The 19,822-nt window shown below is 43.7% G+C and overlaps 1 protein-coding gene across 1 annotated transcript in view; it reads left to right on the plus strand.

The window, feature by feature from the left end:
- Nucleotides 1–5,308: 5,308 nt before the first annotated feature.
- Nucleotides 5,309–19,822, plus strand: part of CMTM4 (CKLF like MARVEL transmembrane domain containing 4) — a 42,072-nt gene continuing 27,558 nt past the window's right edge. The window contains exon 1 of the mRNA XM_064459603.1: nucleotides 5,309–6,012. Within this exon, the coding sequence (XP_064315673.1) occupies nucleotides 5,827–6,012 (186 nt within the window). The 5' untranslated portion in view covers nucleotides 5,309–5,826. The remainder of the gene's footprint in view (nucleotides 6,013–19,822) is intronic.

Here is a 19,822-nt window from a genome sequence, read left to right on the forward strand (position 1 = left end):
GAGGGAACTAGTGTTTTCTGACCTTCCGTTCTAGGCCTGTGTGTTTTTATGGTTTTACTGGAAGAAGACTACCTACCTTTTTTCTGAGTTCAAGGGGTTTTTTTTCCCTATGTTTCCTGAATAAATGTAGTGCCATGAATAAAATAAACACTGCTGTCAGTCTCTCTGCATATTTTTCAGTGTGCTTCATTATACAAGATTCTTTCAAAAGAAATATAACCCACAGCCTTGGCTGGTTCCCAGCACCATTAAAGGTCTACTGGCACTTTTCTTAGGACTATGAGGTTTTGCTTCTATTTTTTTAATAGAAATTAATTTCACCTCCCTGCTATGTAGAATGTCTGCTGCCCTTCAGCCCAGCTGTGGCTGCAGTGTAACCAGTCTCTGGCATTTGTAGATGTCCTTGAAAGTTTTTGGTGGTGAAAGGAGTCAGTGACTACTTCATCAGTGACAAAGGCAGGGGAAAAAAGAAAGTTGGACCAGTAGACAATACTGAAGAAGATGTCAGTCTCTAATCCTGGAGTAAAATAAAAAGTTGCTGTGTGAACGACTCATTGTTAATAGCATACAAAGTCATGTTCATGAGCCTGCAAAGTAAGGGTCTAACTAATTTTATTGGCTGTGTTGCCTTTCTTGGTTTTGTTTTTTGGCAGATTTTTTCTTTTGGTTGGTTGTTTTTGAAGGAGAAATACTGTTTCCTGACAGTGGTGATGAAATTCCCAGAGTGACACTTCTACCTGTCCCCTTAGGAGGTGAAGCCAACCCCAGGCAGCTCCTTGGGACAGGTCCTGTGGTGACTTGCAGTCACTGCTGCCTTCTGGTCCCAGCTGTGAGACCTGACGGCTGCCCCGTGGTGCTCATATGAGAGGAATCTGTCACACAAGCTGCTCTGTTTATTTTCTAAAGCATAAGGGCTGGAATACAGGTGAAGGTGTTGAAAGTATGCATAACTGCAGGATAGGAGTAGGACTCGCTAGAACTTTGTGTTACTGGAGCTGCACTTTTTTAACCAGATGAAAAGCCAAGAGAGTCACTCGCTGTGCTGTGTCAGTATGTGCCTGAAGTACCTTGACCAAAGCATCAGATTTGAGAAGTGGGCACTATGCTGTCAGCCCATGAAACTTTCCTGCATATTTAATGGCAGAAGCTTTTATAGATTGCCTTTCAAATTAGTGTCTGTCTGTCCTCCTCTCTGCTTCTCTTGGGACTTCTCTCAGTTGATAGGACTGTGCTGTGACTCTTGAGGAATTCAGTTCTTGTTACTGTTCCTGAAGTGCCTTTGTGCTGAGTGGTTCTACCGTGGGAGGTTGCACAGTGCTACTTCAGCTGTGGTTGGACATGGCGAAGTAGGAATGGTTGGACTGTTCAGCAGCAGCCATCCTCTGCCAGTTAGAGATAACTGACTGCACGACTCCCCACTGATCTGTCAGTTTTCCTTCTGCTGAAAGTCCAGGTCAGAACTTGCAGCTTATTCCTGTTGTATATTGTATTAATTCCTAACTGACTCAGCAAAATTATTTGCCTGCTTCCTATGCTGCTTATGGCTACAGAATTGAAGTGTGCATGCCACACTCCCACACTGTGAAAACGGACCATTTACTGAACTAAGGCACTTAAAACTACCAGATGTTTTCCTGAAGCAAGTTCTTTATTAGCTTTTTAGGGTGGGGTGTTTGGGTTTTTTTTCCCCCAACTGAAAAGTTTGAGAAAAAGCTTTAGCATTTTTTACATTGAGAAATTCAGAGGAAAAAAAACCCTCCTCTCTGATGCCAGAGTTAAACTCTAATCACTGCTCAGCTCTCTTGGAATTTGGCAGCATACCAGTGCTCCTTCCCTTTGGGTAGGTCATGTGGAAATACCGGAGCATTTTCTTAAAGAACCTCTTGGCTCTTTTCAGGTACTTGCACAGATGTAACTTTCCTGTTAGGATTCTGATTCCTTTTGTGCCCTTAAGTACATGTAAGCACCATTTGTAATAAACACCATTCATACCTAAAAGAGTTTATGTATGAACATGAAAATACTTTTAAGTGTGTTAAAAATACATAAATGCAGCTGTAAAATGTGGTTTTAAGTTGATATTCATATTCAGTTGCAATAGAATCACATGCTTTAATCTTGAAAATAAAACTTCAATGTTCTTAATGAAATGAGCCCACAGGAAGTTCACAGGTTTATTAAAGGCTGTTCATTAAAGGCTGTATGAATAGCTGAGAGATGAGGGTTGTTTGGTTCAGTTTGATCAGTGATAATATTTAAGATTCTGTTCCTGCTGCTTTTTATGCCTAAATCACTAGTTGGTTTTAATTTATCACCACTGTCCTGGAGATTCTTTCTCATGGGGAATTTTCAATTCTGTCAAAGCTGGCTTGACCATTCTGTAAAAATACCGATCTTTGATCATTTAGTGATAGCGTCTATGAATAGCATACTGGGATTTCCGCCCCTCTCTGCTGTCTCTTCCTTGTTTTCTCTATTCAGTCATATTTTAGCTGTATGTGAAATAATCTCTGATGAATTCTGTGATCTGATTAGCTTGGTATTACGGTGGTATCTTGAGTGCTGATCATTGACCTCATTCCCCGTTTTCCTAGTCTTGGTATGCAGCCACACAATAAAATGGCAGGCTGTGCTTGAAAAGCTCATGAACTTGTGAAAACAAAGTTATCTGAAAGCAACACAATCTACCTTGGATGAATTCAATTACCTTTTTACTGGATCAATACTTTTATTTACATATTAAACGTAGACATTTTTTCCCTTCAAGTGCTACAGAGCAGGCTGAAAAGGTGCCGTATCAGGCAAGAATGTGTGTAAAGGATTCCTTTGTTAGATGTTGGCAGCAACCTCACAAGCCCTTGCCAAGTCTGTCCAGCCCACCCACCCATCCAGGAGGACGCCAGAAAATCCCCCAGTATGGTTTGGTATTGGCTCTGCGCCATTTATAGCAAGGGGGACGTCGGCTGTAGAGACCACGGTGCCGAAAGGGGCACCATGGCTGTGGATGGCCATGCTGACATCCTGCTGCCCTAGGAGCTGCCTGGAATGTCTGTGAAACCGCGGTCACTGACACTGTCAACGCGCTTGCTGAAAACATGCCTCACAATGGTTCAAATAACGCTTTGGAAAGAGCAGAGAGAACACTTACTGTGCTTTTGCTACCTAGGCAATTAGCTCACTACAGAACAGAGGCTTTCGGTGTGTCTGCGCTTCACAGCATTCTCAAAATGCTACAATGATTTTAAATACATTTAAACTTTGCATCCTCGCTTCATAGGAAAACCTAAGCTATTAAGAATTTTGCTGAAGGTTTGTCTATGCCAAAACCCAGAATCAAGATCTCTTATCGCCTAGCCTTTTTCTTAAATCACTCAACCATCTCTCCCTTTGTCCTTCGTTTCCCTTCTGCAATACCACCTTTTGATTCTCCTTCAACATACCAATGTGTTTTGGGTAGAACTGCAAAAGATTCATCAAAAATAGCGTTCACTGGATGTTTCAAAAATGTTCTTGTTACTGCCAGAGCAGTCACTCAAAACAAATGTTATATGTCTCTGTAGGTAAATGTGGAAATCCTGTGCTCCTGAAGCAGCTGTGGAGCCTTAAGTTAAAAAGAATCCAGAGAAGCTCTCGAAAGTGGCAACCACCTACCGGTGGTATTTCCTGCAAGAAAAGAAGCTTTGTGAGACTTCTGATTTCCCTGGAGTTATACAAGAGCTGAAATAAGAGACTGTAAAAACCTATTAGTCCATCATGGCCAGCTGTGTGCCAATGCAGGGTTTTCCCCTTACATTTATGATTTGTTTGCATTGTTCAGCTAGTTTCACATGACCCAAGCAACAGTTTCCATCCTTCCCCACGTGCTGCTCATGTTTTTATTTTTTTTTCCTTTTCCTCCATTTGCCCTTCACCAGAGGGCAATGGTTTTGTTTCTTAAGCATGTCCCCTAACTCTTCATCTTGTTTGAGAATATTAGCCTCCCCCAGCACCAGGGTGTTGCAGAGAAGCCATGAAAAGGCTTCTGTTGGCCACACGCTGTCAACAATGTCTCCAGTTAACAGCGCAATGACTGTTGATGGTAGATAAAAACCCCGGCTCTTTCTCCACCCAGAGTTCCTGTTGTGCTCTCTGAGTGTGTCTCCTTGGCCCTACTTCTTGGGGGCTGTTTATACAGAGGCCAGAGAAGAGAAGAAAAATCTCTTGAAATTAAAAATCACGTGGTACTGGGCAGAACCCTCTAGAAGGAGAATTAACGGGGGTTCAAGAGAACTGAAAGGGACACATTAAGCAAAACACGAAGATAACTGGAAGGGAAATCACAAGGTTGATAACCCACAGTATTAATGGAAAATAAAACTGTAGCAGTAAGAAAGACTCTTGGAGGCCAGAGGAAGATGCTAGAAGAATTAATACGCATGAAAGCCCTGTACTAGTAATGTGAAAGAAGAGGAAGCTGTAGAGTGCAATGACAAGAACAAGGCTAGGCACCTGGGCGACAAAGATAGCAGATCACAGGGTGATGCAACACTGAACACCTTGAGTTTCAGCTTGGTCTGTGGTACACAGCAGTCCGTCTGTCTCTCTCCATGTTAAAAAAAAAACTTCAGCTGCATTTGATACACCTGTGTTTGACAGATTATGTTGCCATTTCTCCTTATTTATGGTGGCACAGCAAAAGAAAACGTCTCCAAAAAGTGATTCAGAGCCTGTAAAAATTAACTATTTCCCCGGAAGACTTCACCGTTTAAAATTACCCCTTAAAATGTTTGTAATACCCACGGAGAATACCCTGATGGTTTCTAGTATTGGGACTGCTGCAGGTACAGTGTTGTGATGGCTTGGCAGTGTAACTCCGAGCAGCGTGAACTGCTTTGTGCACCTCGGAGGATTACCCCGAGTTACGAACACAGTTTAGAAAGCCAGCAGCAGTGATTGTCTCGGCGTCAGCATCAACATGAACGCATTTTAAAAACCCAAAGCCAAAAACCCTTCAGCGCCGCGGCCCGCTAACGCCGTCTGCAGTGTCGAGCCAGCAGCCGCGCCCTCCCACCGCTGCCGCCCAGCAAGGTGACCCGGCGGCCGCGGCCGCCCCCCGCCCGCCCCGGGCGAGGCGCGGCGCCGGCCGGGGGGCGGGGGCCGGGGGCTGCCCTCCTCTCCCCTGCCCGGGCGGCCCCGGGGCTGCGGGGGGGCGGGCGGGCAGGCGGGCCGGGGGCGGGGACGCGGCCGGGGGCAGGTGCCGGCCGCGGGGGCGGGGCGGGCGGCCGCGGGCCGGTGGAGGCACCGCCCGGCCGCGGCGCGCCCTCCGGGGCGGGCTCTCTCCTCCCTTTCCGCTGAGCGCAGGGGGAGGAGCGGCGGCGGCGGAGTCCCCGGCCGGAGCGGAGCTGCCCCGCCGGGACCGAGGGAGGGGAGCGAGCCGGGGGGTGGCCGTGCCGCCGAGGGGGCTGAGGGAGCCCCGGCGGTCTCGTTCCAGCTACAGCCCGGCCCGGGCGCGGCGGCCGCCGGCAGCCCTCGCGGGGCGAGGGCGCCCCCCAGCGGCGGGGCGCGGAGCGCGGGGAGCGGTGCTGAGGGCTGCCCGCGCGCCGCCGCTCGCTCTCTCCTCCTCATCCTCCGGGGGCCGGGGCCGCCGGGCCGGGGCGCAGCTCCGCACCGCACCGCACCGCACCGCACCATGCTGCCTTCGCTCTGCCCGCGCCGCTCCGCCTGAGGGGGCCGGGGACAGCCATGCAGCCGGCGCTCCGCTAGCTGAGGAGCGCGGCTCGGGCCGGAGCTCCGCGGCCAGCCAGCCCCTCCGCAGCGCGCGGCACCGGCACCGGTACTGACGGCACCATGAGGAACGGCGATGATCTCGAGGGCTTCGACGGCGAGGCGTCCAGCACCTCCATGATCTCGGGGGCCAGCAGTCCCTACCAGCCCACCACGGAGCCCGTCAGCCAGCGCCGCGGGCTGGGCGGCCTTCGCTGCGACCTGGACTACCTGCGGGGCACCTTCGGCAGGCTCAAGCTGGCTGAGGTGGTAGGTACTGCCGGAGGGGAGCGGGCCCACGGCCGCCCGCGCTCGGGAGAGCCCCCCGGCGGACTCCTTCCCCCGGTACCGGGGAAAGGCAGCCGCAGCCCCCGCCCCCCGCCCTGCCGGCCCGGCGGCGAGGTGCGTACCTGCGGGCGCGGCGCCTGGCGGCGGCCCAATCGTCCTCCATTTCGGGCGGCCGGGCAGCCCGTGGCGGGCCGGGAGCCGCCGCAGCCGGCCCGGGAGCGCCGTGTCACGGGGCGCGGCGTTCGCGCGGCCGCCTCCGCGGGGTGCGAGGAGCCGTGGCGGCGCGGTCGGGCCCGGAGCGGGGCGAGCCGCCCTCCCCGGTGGGCCGAGGAGACGCCGCTGGATTCCGGGGCTCGAGGTGCGCCCGGGCCCGCTCCCCTCAGGTGGGGCGGCTTCCGCTCGCCGCGGGAGGCGGCCCGGGCGAGGCCTCCGGTACGGTGGGTCCCGCAGGGGTGCTCGGCCGCGCCGGTTCGTCTTAAGAAAAGGTTTTACCTCGGCGTGCGTGCTAGGGCCTGCCCGTGCCCTTAGAACGCGGCGGGGGTATTGGAAACACTCTGCACTACGGGGTTTGTATAGGCTAAAAATAAAAAGGCAGTTTCTCAGCGCGTAAATTCTTCAGTTGAACCATTAAACGTTCTTTCCCTTTGATGGACGTGCCGGGGAGCGGCGTGGCCGTTGCTGGGGGCACGCACCGGGAGGGCCCCGGCCGTTGGGGGGGGTTAGATGGGCCGGGGTCCCGCCCGGTGCCGGGGGCGAGCCCTGCCCGGTGCCGGCGCCCGGTCCTGCCCGCGGGGTGCTCCTGCGCCCCCCCGAGCCGCGCCGCGGGTGGGCGCTGCCTGCAGCTTCCAGGTGAGGAGCTGCGGGTTGTCCCCGGGGCCGACTTGGGCGCCTGCGGAGTATTTGCTTACGCCTTGCCGATAACGGGCTGAAGTTCCCTTAAGTGCCCAGAGTAAAAGAAACGAAACCCTGGAGAAAACAAACAAAAAAAACCCTAACCCCAAACCACGGTTTCCAGTTCTGAATTAGATATAATTAGCTGTATTTGTTCATGTACTTTGAACAGCTAAACGGTTTAGTTAGACGGAGTTTGTGCAAGTTTTGGAGCACCAGAGCAGCTAAACGTGTAGTAACACCTAAGCCTTTTGTCAGTTTTTCTGTTGATGCTGATGTTTGTTTTCATTTGATCTACTTTCAAAGTCACTTCGATGTTAAAGTTTTTTAAATCAACAAATGTATTTTTCAGGATACTTTACAATAGGTGTTTTATGCAAATGGCATTAAGTTTGAAATTTTAAAGTAGTTTCTTACAGGGTATTACAAATTGTTTTCCCTTAAAATGGTTGAGCTCTTTGAGGGCCATGATGAGAGGAACATTTTAGTATTTCATCTATATATAACTTCAGCATTTAAAACTGCTGCTGGTTAGTACAAGACAAAGCTTGCAGGTACAGGCTTCGTGTAAAATACATTAAAAGTATCCTAAGTTCAACAGTGACACAAGTTCATAAAGGACTGTGGTGATGAATCTAGGTAATTTTTTACAAATACCCAGTAAAATCCAGGATTTTGGAAGTGCTATTTGTTTTCTTCTCATCTCTTCAGTGTAGAGCGGAATCTGTGGTCTGCAAGTGGTAGCAATGAACGTGTTACCTGAGTAGTGTAACATCAGGGAATAGCTGTATTTGCATTATGTGTTTTCAGGACTGAAGCCAAAGAATCTGTCATCACTGTGCAACATCTACCTGACTTTGAGCTGTTAAAAACTGTCCGTGTGGTGGAAATCCTGGGGTGGTGCTTCCTAATGCGCTGAAATAATCTGCCCTCGAGAATTTTGTTTCTGTTCCTACTGCTGATCCTTTCTGTAGTACACTAATAACTGTGGCAAGTCACATTAAAAGCTTGTAATTAAAATGAGTGATTACTGATCATGAGTAAATTAATCCTTTGTTATTAAACTCTGATTTGCTTGGAACAAGTTCCGAAGGTACATGAAGTACATCTCTCAAATTTTTAAGTCTTGTAAGGAAAGATGGGGGGAAAAAACCATGCTGTGCTGGAGTGACTGATAAGGGAGTTTTCTTGTCTGTTGAACAAAACAAAGACATCAGTACTTACAGTACATCATTAGGAAGACGTATACGTGCAGATTAGTATCTTCAGGGGAACTGAGTAATGCTTTGTGCCTCTTCTGTAAGTGTGATCTGAGCTATTGCGCATAGTTCCTATGGAGTGAATGGATGCAGTGGGTCAGAAGTTAACAAGAAATACCCATATGTATAGGGTGGAAGCCTATGTACCATCTTGACATGTTTAGTTTCTGCACAACTGTACTCAGAAGAAGCTCTATCTAATTCGTGGTAATGACTGGTAGAGCAGTCAACTGAATTTTGCAAACCAGTGGAAAACTGGGCAGTTTTGGAAAAGAAAAAAAATGAGAACACGTTCCATAGTGCACTTAATTTGCTTATTTGCCGAGTGTAATTATTATGATGTTTAATAAAAACTTAACAAAATACGGTAGGAACTAAAATGTAACAAAGTTCATAGTATAGCACTCTAGCTTTTAGAAAGGAAGAGGAACTCCCTTTATTGCACCCAAGAAAAGTTAAGAAAAAAAGGAAGACAGGTCGCTAAATATATTCTAGTGAAAAGAATGTTGCAGGAAAGATAACAATGCATGTGCTTCATTTAGTATCAGGATTTGTCTTAAAAATACATATATTATGATTGGCAGGCAAAAGTATCAGCTCAAGACAAATGCTGCTGTTTATTTTAATCTTCAGTTTGAAGGACTTTGTGCAAATTAGTTGGTTGTGCTGTCTGTGAAGGCTCACTGTTGGGCATTGCGGCTTAAATGGCTCTGCTTCCAAATGCCCATTTTTGACTGTCAAAAGCAGGAGGAACAGGGAAGGGTGTGTGTGTGTGTGACTGTAGGGCTACCCAGGTGACTGTAGGGCTTTATTATTTTGTTGTAGAATTGACTTTATTGATTCAGATATTGTTACAGGACTTTTAACAAGATGGAAACCAGTATGACGTTTTAGGCATGTGGAGTAATTTAAGTGTTGCTAGAGGGGAGAATAGTTTTAATGCATATTTATTAATATTTCAAGGAAATATGTCCTAAGTGTCCTTTAAAGGGACACTGACATAATAGGTTATGATAATGATTCATGTATAGTATTGTGCAGCTTATTTCTGAGCCTTATTTTGGCTTTCCTTCCCCCAACTCCCAGAAAAGTTGAATAGTGTTATGTTTCTTTGTTAATTTTAAATTGGGTATGCAAACTAAGAAAACTGTGTTTTACTATTTAGGGCTTCTTATTAATATTCAATGCTAAGTTGAACAATTACGTAGTGCATACGGCTGCCTGCTAATGGTCAGTAATATTCAATATGAAGAATAGCAAGGAAGTAATAAAAAGAACCCCTGTGGAACATCTTAGTATTGAACTGATTTTCCTCTTTTTGAAAGCTTTATTGTTAGGCAGGTAAGCTTTTTCAGAAAGTAGCTTTTTTTGCCTGTGTCTTATTGTTCTGCTGAAATAGTTGCGTGTGTGTTTATTTGGATCTGTGAGGAAATATCTGCTGTAGCTGAGACTGGAGCTTTAAGCATCTGTTAAAGAAGCAGCTTGAAGGAAGTTGGTATGTGTTGGAGCACATCAGGAAAGGAGTTTTCGGGGCTCCTGGGGCAGCTGAGGCACCTGATCGGGTGCCATCAGGCAGGTGGGAAGTAAAAGGTGTGAAGGGAAGTGAATTGGGGGGATGGGGAGACAAAGCAGTATGGAACTCTCATATTTGGTTTTGTGACTTTTTTCTTTTAAAATGAGCGTTTGAACTCAAAATGGAAGTCAGGGAAAAGCCAGTACACTTGTGTACTAACCAAAGAAATGCTTTTCCTTTGGAGAAGTTGAATTCTAGGTGGAAACTAAACTGTCTTAGCTGACTTTCCAGCATTTAGATGGAGCAGTACCTTGCCATACGGCAGATGTGAGGGATTAGATAGCTGTCCTTGGAGACCAGAGCAGAAAAGCTCTTTAGAGTTTATTTTCATTACTCTCTGGCATGGTTTAACATTTCTCATGCTTTTGGGGGCTTTAATACTTCCCATGGAGATTATTGTACGAGAATCAGGCAGACATCCCTGGAAAACTTTCCTATGGAGATCATAAAATGATTTGTTTCATTTCAGTACTTCTTCCCCATTCCTTTGATTTTCGTAAGAGTCTCTCCTTCTGAGTGTTCTTGCTGAAGAAGGGTGTTTACTATGTGAGGAATCAGGAGGGACCCACTGCTGTCATCCGAAAGAGGCTGGTTAGCAGGTGCTACCACTTTGCTGGAAATTGTTTCATTTTAGACGAGGTTGCCTGCTTTTTTCCCCCCCTCACTTTATTTTCCCATTCAGCTTTTCTTAAATGCATTACTATTTTTCCTTGATTGTTATAATTCTGCACCTTCAAGGATCTTACTATTGTTAAAGTTGGGCGTAGATATATATATTTCCCACTGAAATTCCCATGGTGAATCATGACTACCTGTTGTCTGCTTCTCAGTTTCTTTGGGAATAGTAGTTCGGGGTGGGCTGTTCATCAGGCCACCAGGTGAGTTACGAGGAAACCAGGCAGGATCCTGTTGGGAGCCTCATTTGTTCTCACTGGGATCCTGCCAGGTTTTCACAGGCATTTGATTTATAGTAACATATATCACCTTTAACAGTTGGCACAATTGATATGAAAAATTGTGCCTGGCTGGTTCTTGTGACACTGGGAGTAGTTAGGAATGGTTTAACTGGAGCAGTAAGATCACAGAGCAACCTTCTGATGGAAGTACCAAGTGTCAGAAAACCCTTATCATGTGCTAGCTTAAAAGAGGATGGCATTTGTGGTGGTTAGTGATGGCCTCTGTGGCTTGGACAGCCCTAGACTTTTCTTCATGTGTCTGTTCCAAATGCTACAAGAATACTTTTCAAGAAGATAATACTTCTGCTTGGGAGGTCTCCAAGCTACAAGTTGCTGATGAGTGTACTGGGAAGTATCACTGCATGCTTGCTCTTGTCTTGTTCTCTATAGCATATGCTATTGCCCGTCAGTGGAGGCAAGCTTTTGAGCTAAGTGAAATCTGGTGGGAATAGCAGGTCATATGTTCACAATTTTCAGTATAAAAAAGCTCCATCATCATTGGTGGAGAGTAGCTGAATCTTGGAAAAAGTTGTTTTGTGGCTTACTGTCATTATACATTTCTAGATCCAGAAATTGGTTAAGGTCAAGACTACAGTAAAATTCTTTGCTATCAGGACCTATTGCAGTGAAGAAAAAAATTCAAAAAGCCTGTAATACACACCTACACGGGTGATAAGCTATTGAGCATTCTCATTGTTAATTATATTAAAAAATTAGAGTAATAACATTTATGTTCCAAGGAGTAAGCTAATTGCTAACTATTAGAATCCAGTTGAAAACTGTTATGAGGTGTTCAGTAATCTCATATTTAATTATTGCTGCCACCTTGTGCCTTCAGCTCAGCATCTCATTCTGATCACTTCTGGAGGGGAGGATTAGATGGAGTCCTGGACCTCCCACCCCAGTCCGGGGTGTTGCATCTTATGGCATGTCTGACTCATCCCCACTCCTTTCTCCCTGAGTCTTTCTGCAGTACCCCTGTGCAGCTGCACAGCAGGGTGATTCCTGATCTGCTTCGTTTATGGGTTGTCAGAGCAGGGAGCCAGGTGCTTTACAGGCAGTTGTCATTCTGTAAATCACAGAAGTTACCATTTGGCTACTGAACGCAATGTGAATAAATTGAGATTTCTTGCACATTAGTTGTTGTAAAGTTTGGTTTTATGTAAATGGAGTGTTAACTAAGCTACAGAAAATTAGACTGTACCTAATAGAGGTCAGTAGAGGACGTTCTCTGTATGATAAGGTCATTCCATGGTGGTCAGGACATCAGTCCTGACATAAAGCATTCAGTGGTCTTGATGAGAAGCAGGGCACTGCAGGAGATCTGAGCCTTCTGAGGCAACTTCGGTGTCACAGACAGCCCTGTGCCCCTGATGGTTTTTCTATAAGTGGTAGTTTCACCTTGAAGTTAGCTTTTTTCATTTGTTCTGCCCTTCAGAGGTATAGAAAACTTCCTCATTTCTGGTATGAACTTAATTCTAGCAAACTCATAGCCATTTGTTCTTGTGTTAACATTGCCACTTTCCATTACTACTTCTCACTTCTTTGTGCACTTCAAAACAGCTGTCTGCAGTCAGACAGCCTTCATCTTGCTGCACAAGGCAAGACAAAATTGTTTTGGACTCTGGTCATAAGAGGGGCTCTCTGGTCTTGGGACTGTCCAGCAGCCCTCCCTTACACCACTGTCTACCTGAGGTAGTTGTTTCTCAGTAGGCACAACCTGACAAGTAGGTAACCTTTCAAGTGTGTTTACCAGTGTGTACATGTCACTTTGCAAGCCTCGGCTGGACATCTCTTTCCTGTTACGTCCTAGGATTGCGTTGGTAATTTATAATCATTCAGTGATTCACTGTATCTTACATCTTTTATTCTCATATGATTTCCAAACAACAAATGTGCATTTACGTAAGAAATCCTTGTGACTTTCTGTGTTGTATATTGAGCTTTGATTCTCAGTGGTATTTGTAGCTGCTCGTTCAGATGATGTTAAGTATGACAGCGGATACTGGTGATCTTTGGCATTTGGTCTTAGAAAAAGACTGTTGCAGTATTGTATTAAAAGGATCAAATTTGTAATACACACATGCTTACAAATCCTCTTTAGGTAAACCATGTCTCTTCAGTGTCTTCTCTAAAACTCTTGATTTCTCTTTGGAAAGATTTCCCTTTAAATGTAGATCTTCATTGCTGTGTGGTGATATTTTAATACTGGCATTTACCATAAAGGGAAGAATGATAACTGTGTTTAGCTTTGGTTATGATTGTTTCTGTATGCAACTAAAGACAAGAGTGTGATTGTCTTCCCACAGAAAGGTGAACGGGTTTTGGTCTCTTTCATGGTGTCTCTTAACTACTGTCTGGCCATGGGCTGATGTCCTGCTGTCAGTAAACTCCAAGTTCTTGCTACAGATTTCTCTCTTAAGATGGTGGATAGTTTTAAATTCTGCTTTCAGAAGAAATTTCTATAATCTCTGCAATAAGTGTGCTTTTTTCCCTCCCATTGTGAACCAGTGTAATAGTAAAAGATACACCTTACTAATTGTAGATGCTACACTAAGAAATGTAGTTCTAATGGTATTCTTATTATTTGGAAAGCTACCTTCTTTTCTTGTAATTTTTCTGGTAATGTCTTTTGTTGACAAGCCTCTGTAGTGATTTAATTATCATCTTGAGATAAGAAGACAAGGAGAAGGACTAGAAATTTAAGAGATGGGGTTTTTCTTGTAACATAACTAGTATAGGAGTCTATTTCTGATGTGAATTAATGCATCATTTTGTCAAATCAACTTGCACACTCTTTGATAGTCATCATCCTGTGCTCAAAATTGCATTTCAGAAATACCTGCCTTCTAGAACTCAACAAATAATTTTGTACTGAAATTTTGTATACAGAGGGGACTAGATGCACCACGAATAGGCAACAGTGTCAACTGCTGTTACTCTGTAGTGGTGGTGGTTGCTACTTCTAAATTAGAGCTGGATTAAAAAAGAAAAAAATAATCTGATTTAATAAAAAAGTCAACTAATTCTCAGATGATCTATGTAGTGAGTTGCTTCCAAAACATGGAGGTAATGTTTAGGTTTCTCTGGAACTTGTACTATCAACTGTTCAGAATATGGGAGGAGGAAAACAAAAGCTGGATAACACCAACCTGACGTAGAATATGTATAAGAACATACAACTTTGAGCAGGGGAGAGATGGGTCAAAAATATTACTGGGTGTGAGCAAAGGGGTCTTAGAGCTGGCATAGCAGTTCCCAAACTGAGAAGCCCATGTAGTACATAACTGCATCAAAAAGGGCATCACCAGCAGAGATAGTCATTATCCCACTCTACTCAGTGCTTGTCAGGCCACACCTGGAGTACTGTGTACAGTTCTGGTCCCCACTATACAAAAAGGATGTGGACAGGCTGGAAGGGGTCCAGAGAAGGGCCACCAGGATGATCAAAGGACTGGGAAGCCTGCCAGATGAGGATAGGCTGGGAGAGCTGGGTTTGTTCAGCCTTGAGAAAAGGAGGCTCAGAGGGGATCTCATCACCGTGTACCAGTACTTAAGGGTAGCTACAAAGAAGATGGAGACTCCCTTTTTACAAGGAGTCACATGGAGAGGACAAGGGGGAATGGACACAAGTTGCTCTTGGGGAGATTCCGACTGGACACCAGAGGGAAATTTTTCACAGTGAGGACAGTCACCATTGGAATAACCTCCCCAGGGAAGTGGTTGACTCAGCCCCATTGGATGCTTTCAGGAGTCGTCTGGACAGGGTGCTGGGCCGTCTTGTCCAGACTCTGCTCTTCCCAGAAAGGTTGGACTAGATGATCCCTGAGGTCCCTTCCAACCTGGGATTCTGTGAAGTAATGCATTCTTTATAGTGACATGTCTCAAGTGTAGTTTTATTTAGTAGATGTCCAAGATGAAATCTGTACTCATGCTGCACTGTGTTACTGGAACGGCATAATGCCTGAAATGTGGTTTCAGGTAAGCAGAGTAACTTTTAATATTTTAATCTCACTGTGTTCAAATTGAGAACTATGAGTATCACATTTCATTATTGTATTTAATTATTGTAATTAAGGCTCTGGTATTTAATGCCTTAGCTTGTTTTAGAATATGCATTTTTACCCAAACAAGTGTCTTCAGCAGTGTCTGCAGTTAACTTTTTTAATATGTAACTTGATATTCAGGTGTTGATGCTTGAATAATGTCTTGTTCAAGACACTTTTTAAAATTTTCTTTAGACTGTATGTTCATTCATAAAGTGTTCAGCGTGCAAGTGAGCTGAACTTGGTTGTTACAGTTCCCTTCATTACAGTACAGCTTAAAAGCACAACCACCATGTGCCTGGTATGTAGAAATACGTCCTGTGCTTAGATCTGGAGTTGCATATGGTGATACTTCTGCTGTAACTTTCACTTAAGCTAAACATTGTTTTCAAATGCTGTAAAGCTGCCAGTGATATAGCACTACTCATAACAGTTCTGGCAACTTTTTTTTGTGAAATTATTTTATGAATCAACTACAAGCATTTCCATATTAGTAATTTTCTGTACTTCTGTACATTTTAAACTGAAATGTTCATGCAAGAAAACAACAGGCACATTTATGAATATTATGCAATACCTGAGTTCTACAAGGCTAATAACCTTCAGTAAGTCATCTTAGGAAATTTTCATGGTAGGAACTGATACTGCTACTTGAATATTGTGAATAAATTAGTGAGTTTTTTGGTCATATACTCTTCTAAAAGAAACTAATTGTTGCATTTAATGCTTAGACACTTTTTATCTAATGTAGATGAAACCTTTTTTTAATCATGGGAATCTTTTAATTTTATATGATATCAGTAACATTTTTAAAGCATTCTGGAAAAAGTGCTCTGCCAAAATTAGAGGATAGTGTTGGAAGTCTTTGGGAGGGTCAGCATGTTTGGTTCATGGTGACAGTACAGTAAGAATCGTGACTGAGAAGGCAAAGGCATTGTTGCCAGAGTCTTAGGGCTTTTGTGTTGTTAACAACATTTCATAGTCCTCTGTTTGCAGTGTGCCAAGTTTGTTTGCAGTCTTTAGGCAGATCTGTTCCTGAGTTATAAAATCACAAGTAGGTGGATTTGCAGATATGCAAGGAAAGTTTGTGGGCTCTTTTCTGCTTTGGATGAGATACCGCTGTATAACGCTTCTAAGACAGTCTAAACATCAAGATGGGCTTGAAGGTTTCATGCATTCCCCAGTACAGCTGGCAGTGCTCTTTAATGCTCTGGCCTACATCTATTTTCTTAATGTTCTGTTTTACCATTATGTCTAGACTCTTTTTGCCTTTTAAGGCATGGCATCTAAGGGGGCCTTCAGATTGCAATCTTGGGAACCTTGGGATTGCAAGGACATTTTGCACCATTTCCTTTAAACAAAAACAAACCCAAAAAACTTTAATGGATTCTTTAGGACTACTTTAAGTTTTTGATTTATTTTCTCATTAAAATTCCTTTCTTGTTTTAGTATTTGTGGGATGTTTGATGTTTACTCATAATTGGGATTAAATGGGGTTTTAAAGGATGCAGACTGATTTTCATAGTCTTAAAATAGAACTTTCACTTTTTTTTAAATAGCCTAACAGGCTAGTTAAACAGGAGGCTGCACAGATCAAATACTTGACAAATTTTATGAGTACACCTTTGCTTCTCAAATGCAATTAATTTATCCTACTGTTTGTTACAGATTTACAGTAGTGTGTTTTAATATTGTTTTGACTAGCCAGGTTTCCAACACAGGTTGGCCTGTGAATATGAATGGGAACATGAAGCCAGGTCAAGTGTGTTGATTTTTCTCTCTTTTAAGAGCTGAGTAGAGAATTCTTGTAAGTGAAGCAATAGCCAAAATTTTTTTAACTTTGTTTAAAAATCATACAAACACAATCTCAGTAACTTGTTGTGTGCCAGCAGAGAGCATGTGTGTACGTACCATACAGAATATGCGCGTGCAGCCTGAAGACAAAAACAGGATAACTATTTATGCATTTGTTATATAGCAAAGATAGAAGTTATGAGTTCTTACAGCTTGTCTTAAAAGAAAATACTAGGAGATGGACTGGAGAGGGTACTGTGCCCTTGCTGGAAGACTGGGGATGGGAAGCTGGACAATGTAGTGAGAGGTACCTCTCCTGGACATGCTTGCTTGAGCATCCTGTGCAGTTTTTATTAACAAGCTAATAAATGCTGATACAAAACTAGTGACACTAACTATTAAATTAGTTTTTAAGACAAGCAAGAATTAACAACTAATTTTAAGGAAGCCAAGTTGCATCTTCCCCTGCCTTGGTGACTGAAAGTAAGGATTACCAAACTTTCTTGAACTCTGCTGTTAAGCTAGACTTTTTTCCCCCCATTTTGTCTCCTGTGCTCAGTTTTCACTCTGTGTTGCTATTGTAGTAAAGCCTGCATGAGTAGGACTAACAGCAAATGAGACTAATAGAAAAATACTTGATTCCCTCCTCCCCCCGCCCTTTCTGCTCCCACTATGTGCAGCTGGCAGTGGCTGAGGGAGATGCAGAGGACTCAATGTATACAGAATTATAGTTAGTGCAGCACTGAAGAAATGTGTGATATTTTTCTGACCTATTTTTACTTAGCCTGTCTAAACATGATATGCAAATGCTAGTTAAATTGTGATTAAATTGGACTTGGAGAAACTTAGTTGAGTAGTTTTACTGTTTAAGAATTTCCACTTTTCTGTTATGTATGGGATTTAATTATGGTTTTTACCAGCACTCCAGAGCGCTATTCTGAAGTCTGATGTGGACGTATTGCAGTGGTTAGTTGGCAGGACGTTCCCTTTGCTTTGTGGTGTGTCCCTCTGCTCCTCTGGCGTAGGCATGGTATGCTGAGGCTTGTTGAGGTGGCTGTTGAGAGAATTTCACCTTTGTGAGTAGCAGCTGCCCCTGAGGAACCTGCGATCTCTTGCACCAGGCAGTATTATTAGAGAGACTAGCTTGTGATGTTGGGGGGAGAGAGAGAAGTGGTTATAAAAAGCTATGCTTGCAGATGTCTGTCAAAATGAGTATGAGACAATGATTGGGAAAAATAAGCTTCAAATATTCAATATGGTGAAAAGGGGGGGAAAAAACCCTACTTCCTATAATTTACTGTTTTAGGCCCACTCACTGAAGCCATTGGCACAATTCAGTGTACTATAGGTACAGAATAAGCCTTTCCCTTTGAGTTGTTAATTTTGCTGGGTTGCATAGGAATTAAGTGATTAATACATCTTATAAATGGGAAAGTTAGAAATGTGTAACTTAGTGTGTTGGAATTTCGTTCGTTGTCTTGCAGGACCCGGTGCTTTCAAAAATATTTTAAATTATGACACACATGAACTGTAGTTTCTGGGGACTGGAGGCACAGGTTCCTGTGGAAAGAAATTGGTGGGAGAAACTAGTTACATTTGGCATGTTTTGTTTGCCTTTGTTTAGAGCGTGGCTCCCTGTATGATCTTCAAATGAATGTTCCCATGGGATGGAGTTGCTACAAAACTATTGATGGACTTTTGTTTATAGGACAGGTGGCATGTTACATTCCTTTTTAGTCTAATCTGGAAGGTGTGTTTGAATATCGGGTTTCTTGAGGAAATGTGTCCGAAACAAATACCTCCTTGCAATGTGCCTTGGCTTCAGATTCTGTTCAGTGGTTCTTTTGGTCATCTGCTTGGTTGGATAAAACCTGAAATATACCTGAATCTGAGTGATTTTTGTTTTGCTTGTTTGTTTGTGAGTTCTGTTTTGGTTTTCTTTTGTTAGGAAGATGTTTGTGTTTTGGTTGGGTGCGAGTAAATAAGAAAAATTTGCAGTCAGGTCTGCAAGGTCATGTGAAGTAGGGATAAGCAACTTTTTACAGGTGCCAAAATAACAGTGGGCAAGATACCGATGGTGACAGGGCTGAGTGCACTGGTCGCAAGGTGACTCTTCCAGTCCCAGCAGGGTGCACCCCTAGTGCCAGGAGACACTGGTGTGAGGGGCCACCTGGGCAGCGACCCTGCTCTTGGGGGGAGATGGGGGAGGAGGTGGTGGCCACGTCTGTATCTGATGCTGTAGCAGGAGGCTACCTTGTCTGGAGCAGCGTGGCGTAGGTCTGGTCACTGACACCTCCAGAATGAGCGCGTGGGAGTTGTGCAAACCAGGGCTTCACAGCTGTCTGCGGGTTCAATTATTCCTTCAAATGCTAAAATGGATTTACTCTGAGGACAATATAAATGAAATGTGAAAAAAAAATATAAAAATTTAGCAGTAACAGGAAGAACTCTGGTTTTTCTTTTAGAAAAAACCCCAAAATAAAATATTTCTGTACTGTAAATTACTATTTGTTTAATAGTATTTGAGCTGGAGTTGGTTTTGCATTTATCTAGCAGATAAGAATGCTTGCTGTATAGGTGTGTCCAAGCACTAAGCAAAACACTTAGATACTAATGCATAGTTAGCAGGGAATAAATCACTATTTCATGTCTGCAGCTTTTTTTCATTCTAGGCTCTATGATTAAGTTCACTCTTAAAATTTATGCCTTTCTATTTTAGCCAGTTGTCAATCTTGTCTTTTCAGTCCAGTTAATTTTTTTTTTCAGAATAAGTGTTAGTTTTAATGTACTTAGTGTTTCAAAACAACTATCATTCTGTTGTTAACTTAGGGTGTTGATTACCCTCATTGGTAAATATGACCCTTTCTCATAATACGCCATCAAAATGTTTCTGGCCTCAGAAATATGTTCTGTATTTAGAACTGGTCTTTTGCCTAAGTTGAGAAAGGGAAGTCGGCAGTAGCTGAGTCTTTCAAGGATTATAGAAAACTGCTGGAGGTGGCAAAAGATCAGCTGATTTAATAAAGATTTAACAATATTTAATGTGCTGAAGTCTTACCATGTTATATCCAAAAGTGAACTAAGTAGTAATGAAAACTTAAGGTTTGCAGCTACATGTAAAACCGTAGTGGTGCAATGAAGATCTGAAATTTAAATATTTTGCTATTATTTCTGTTGTCACCACCAAAACAAAATGAGAGTTGAATTTGGAGGTCTGACTGGGTTTCTCTGGATTTGTTCAGTGTCGTATTTTGTGCCATTAGAGCTCAATTT

Source organism: Phalacrocorax carbo, chromosome 8 (assembly GCF_963921805.1).
Source record: "Phalacrocorax carbo chromosome 8, bPhaCar2.1, whole genome shotgun sequence".
Lineage (NCBI taxonomy): Eukaryota > Metazoa > Chordata > Aves > Suliformes > Phalacrocoracidae > Phalacrocorax > Phalacrocorax carbo.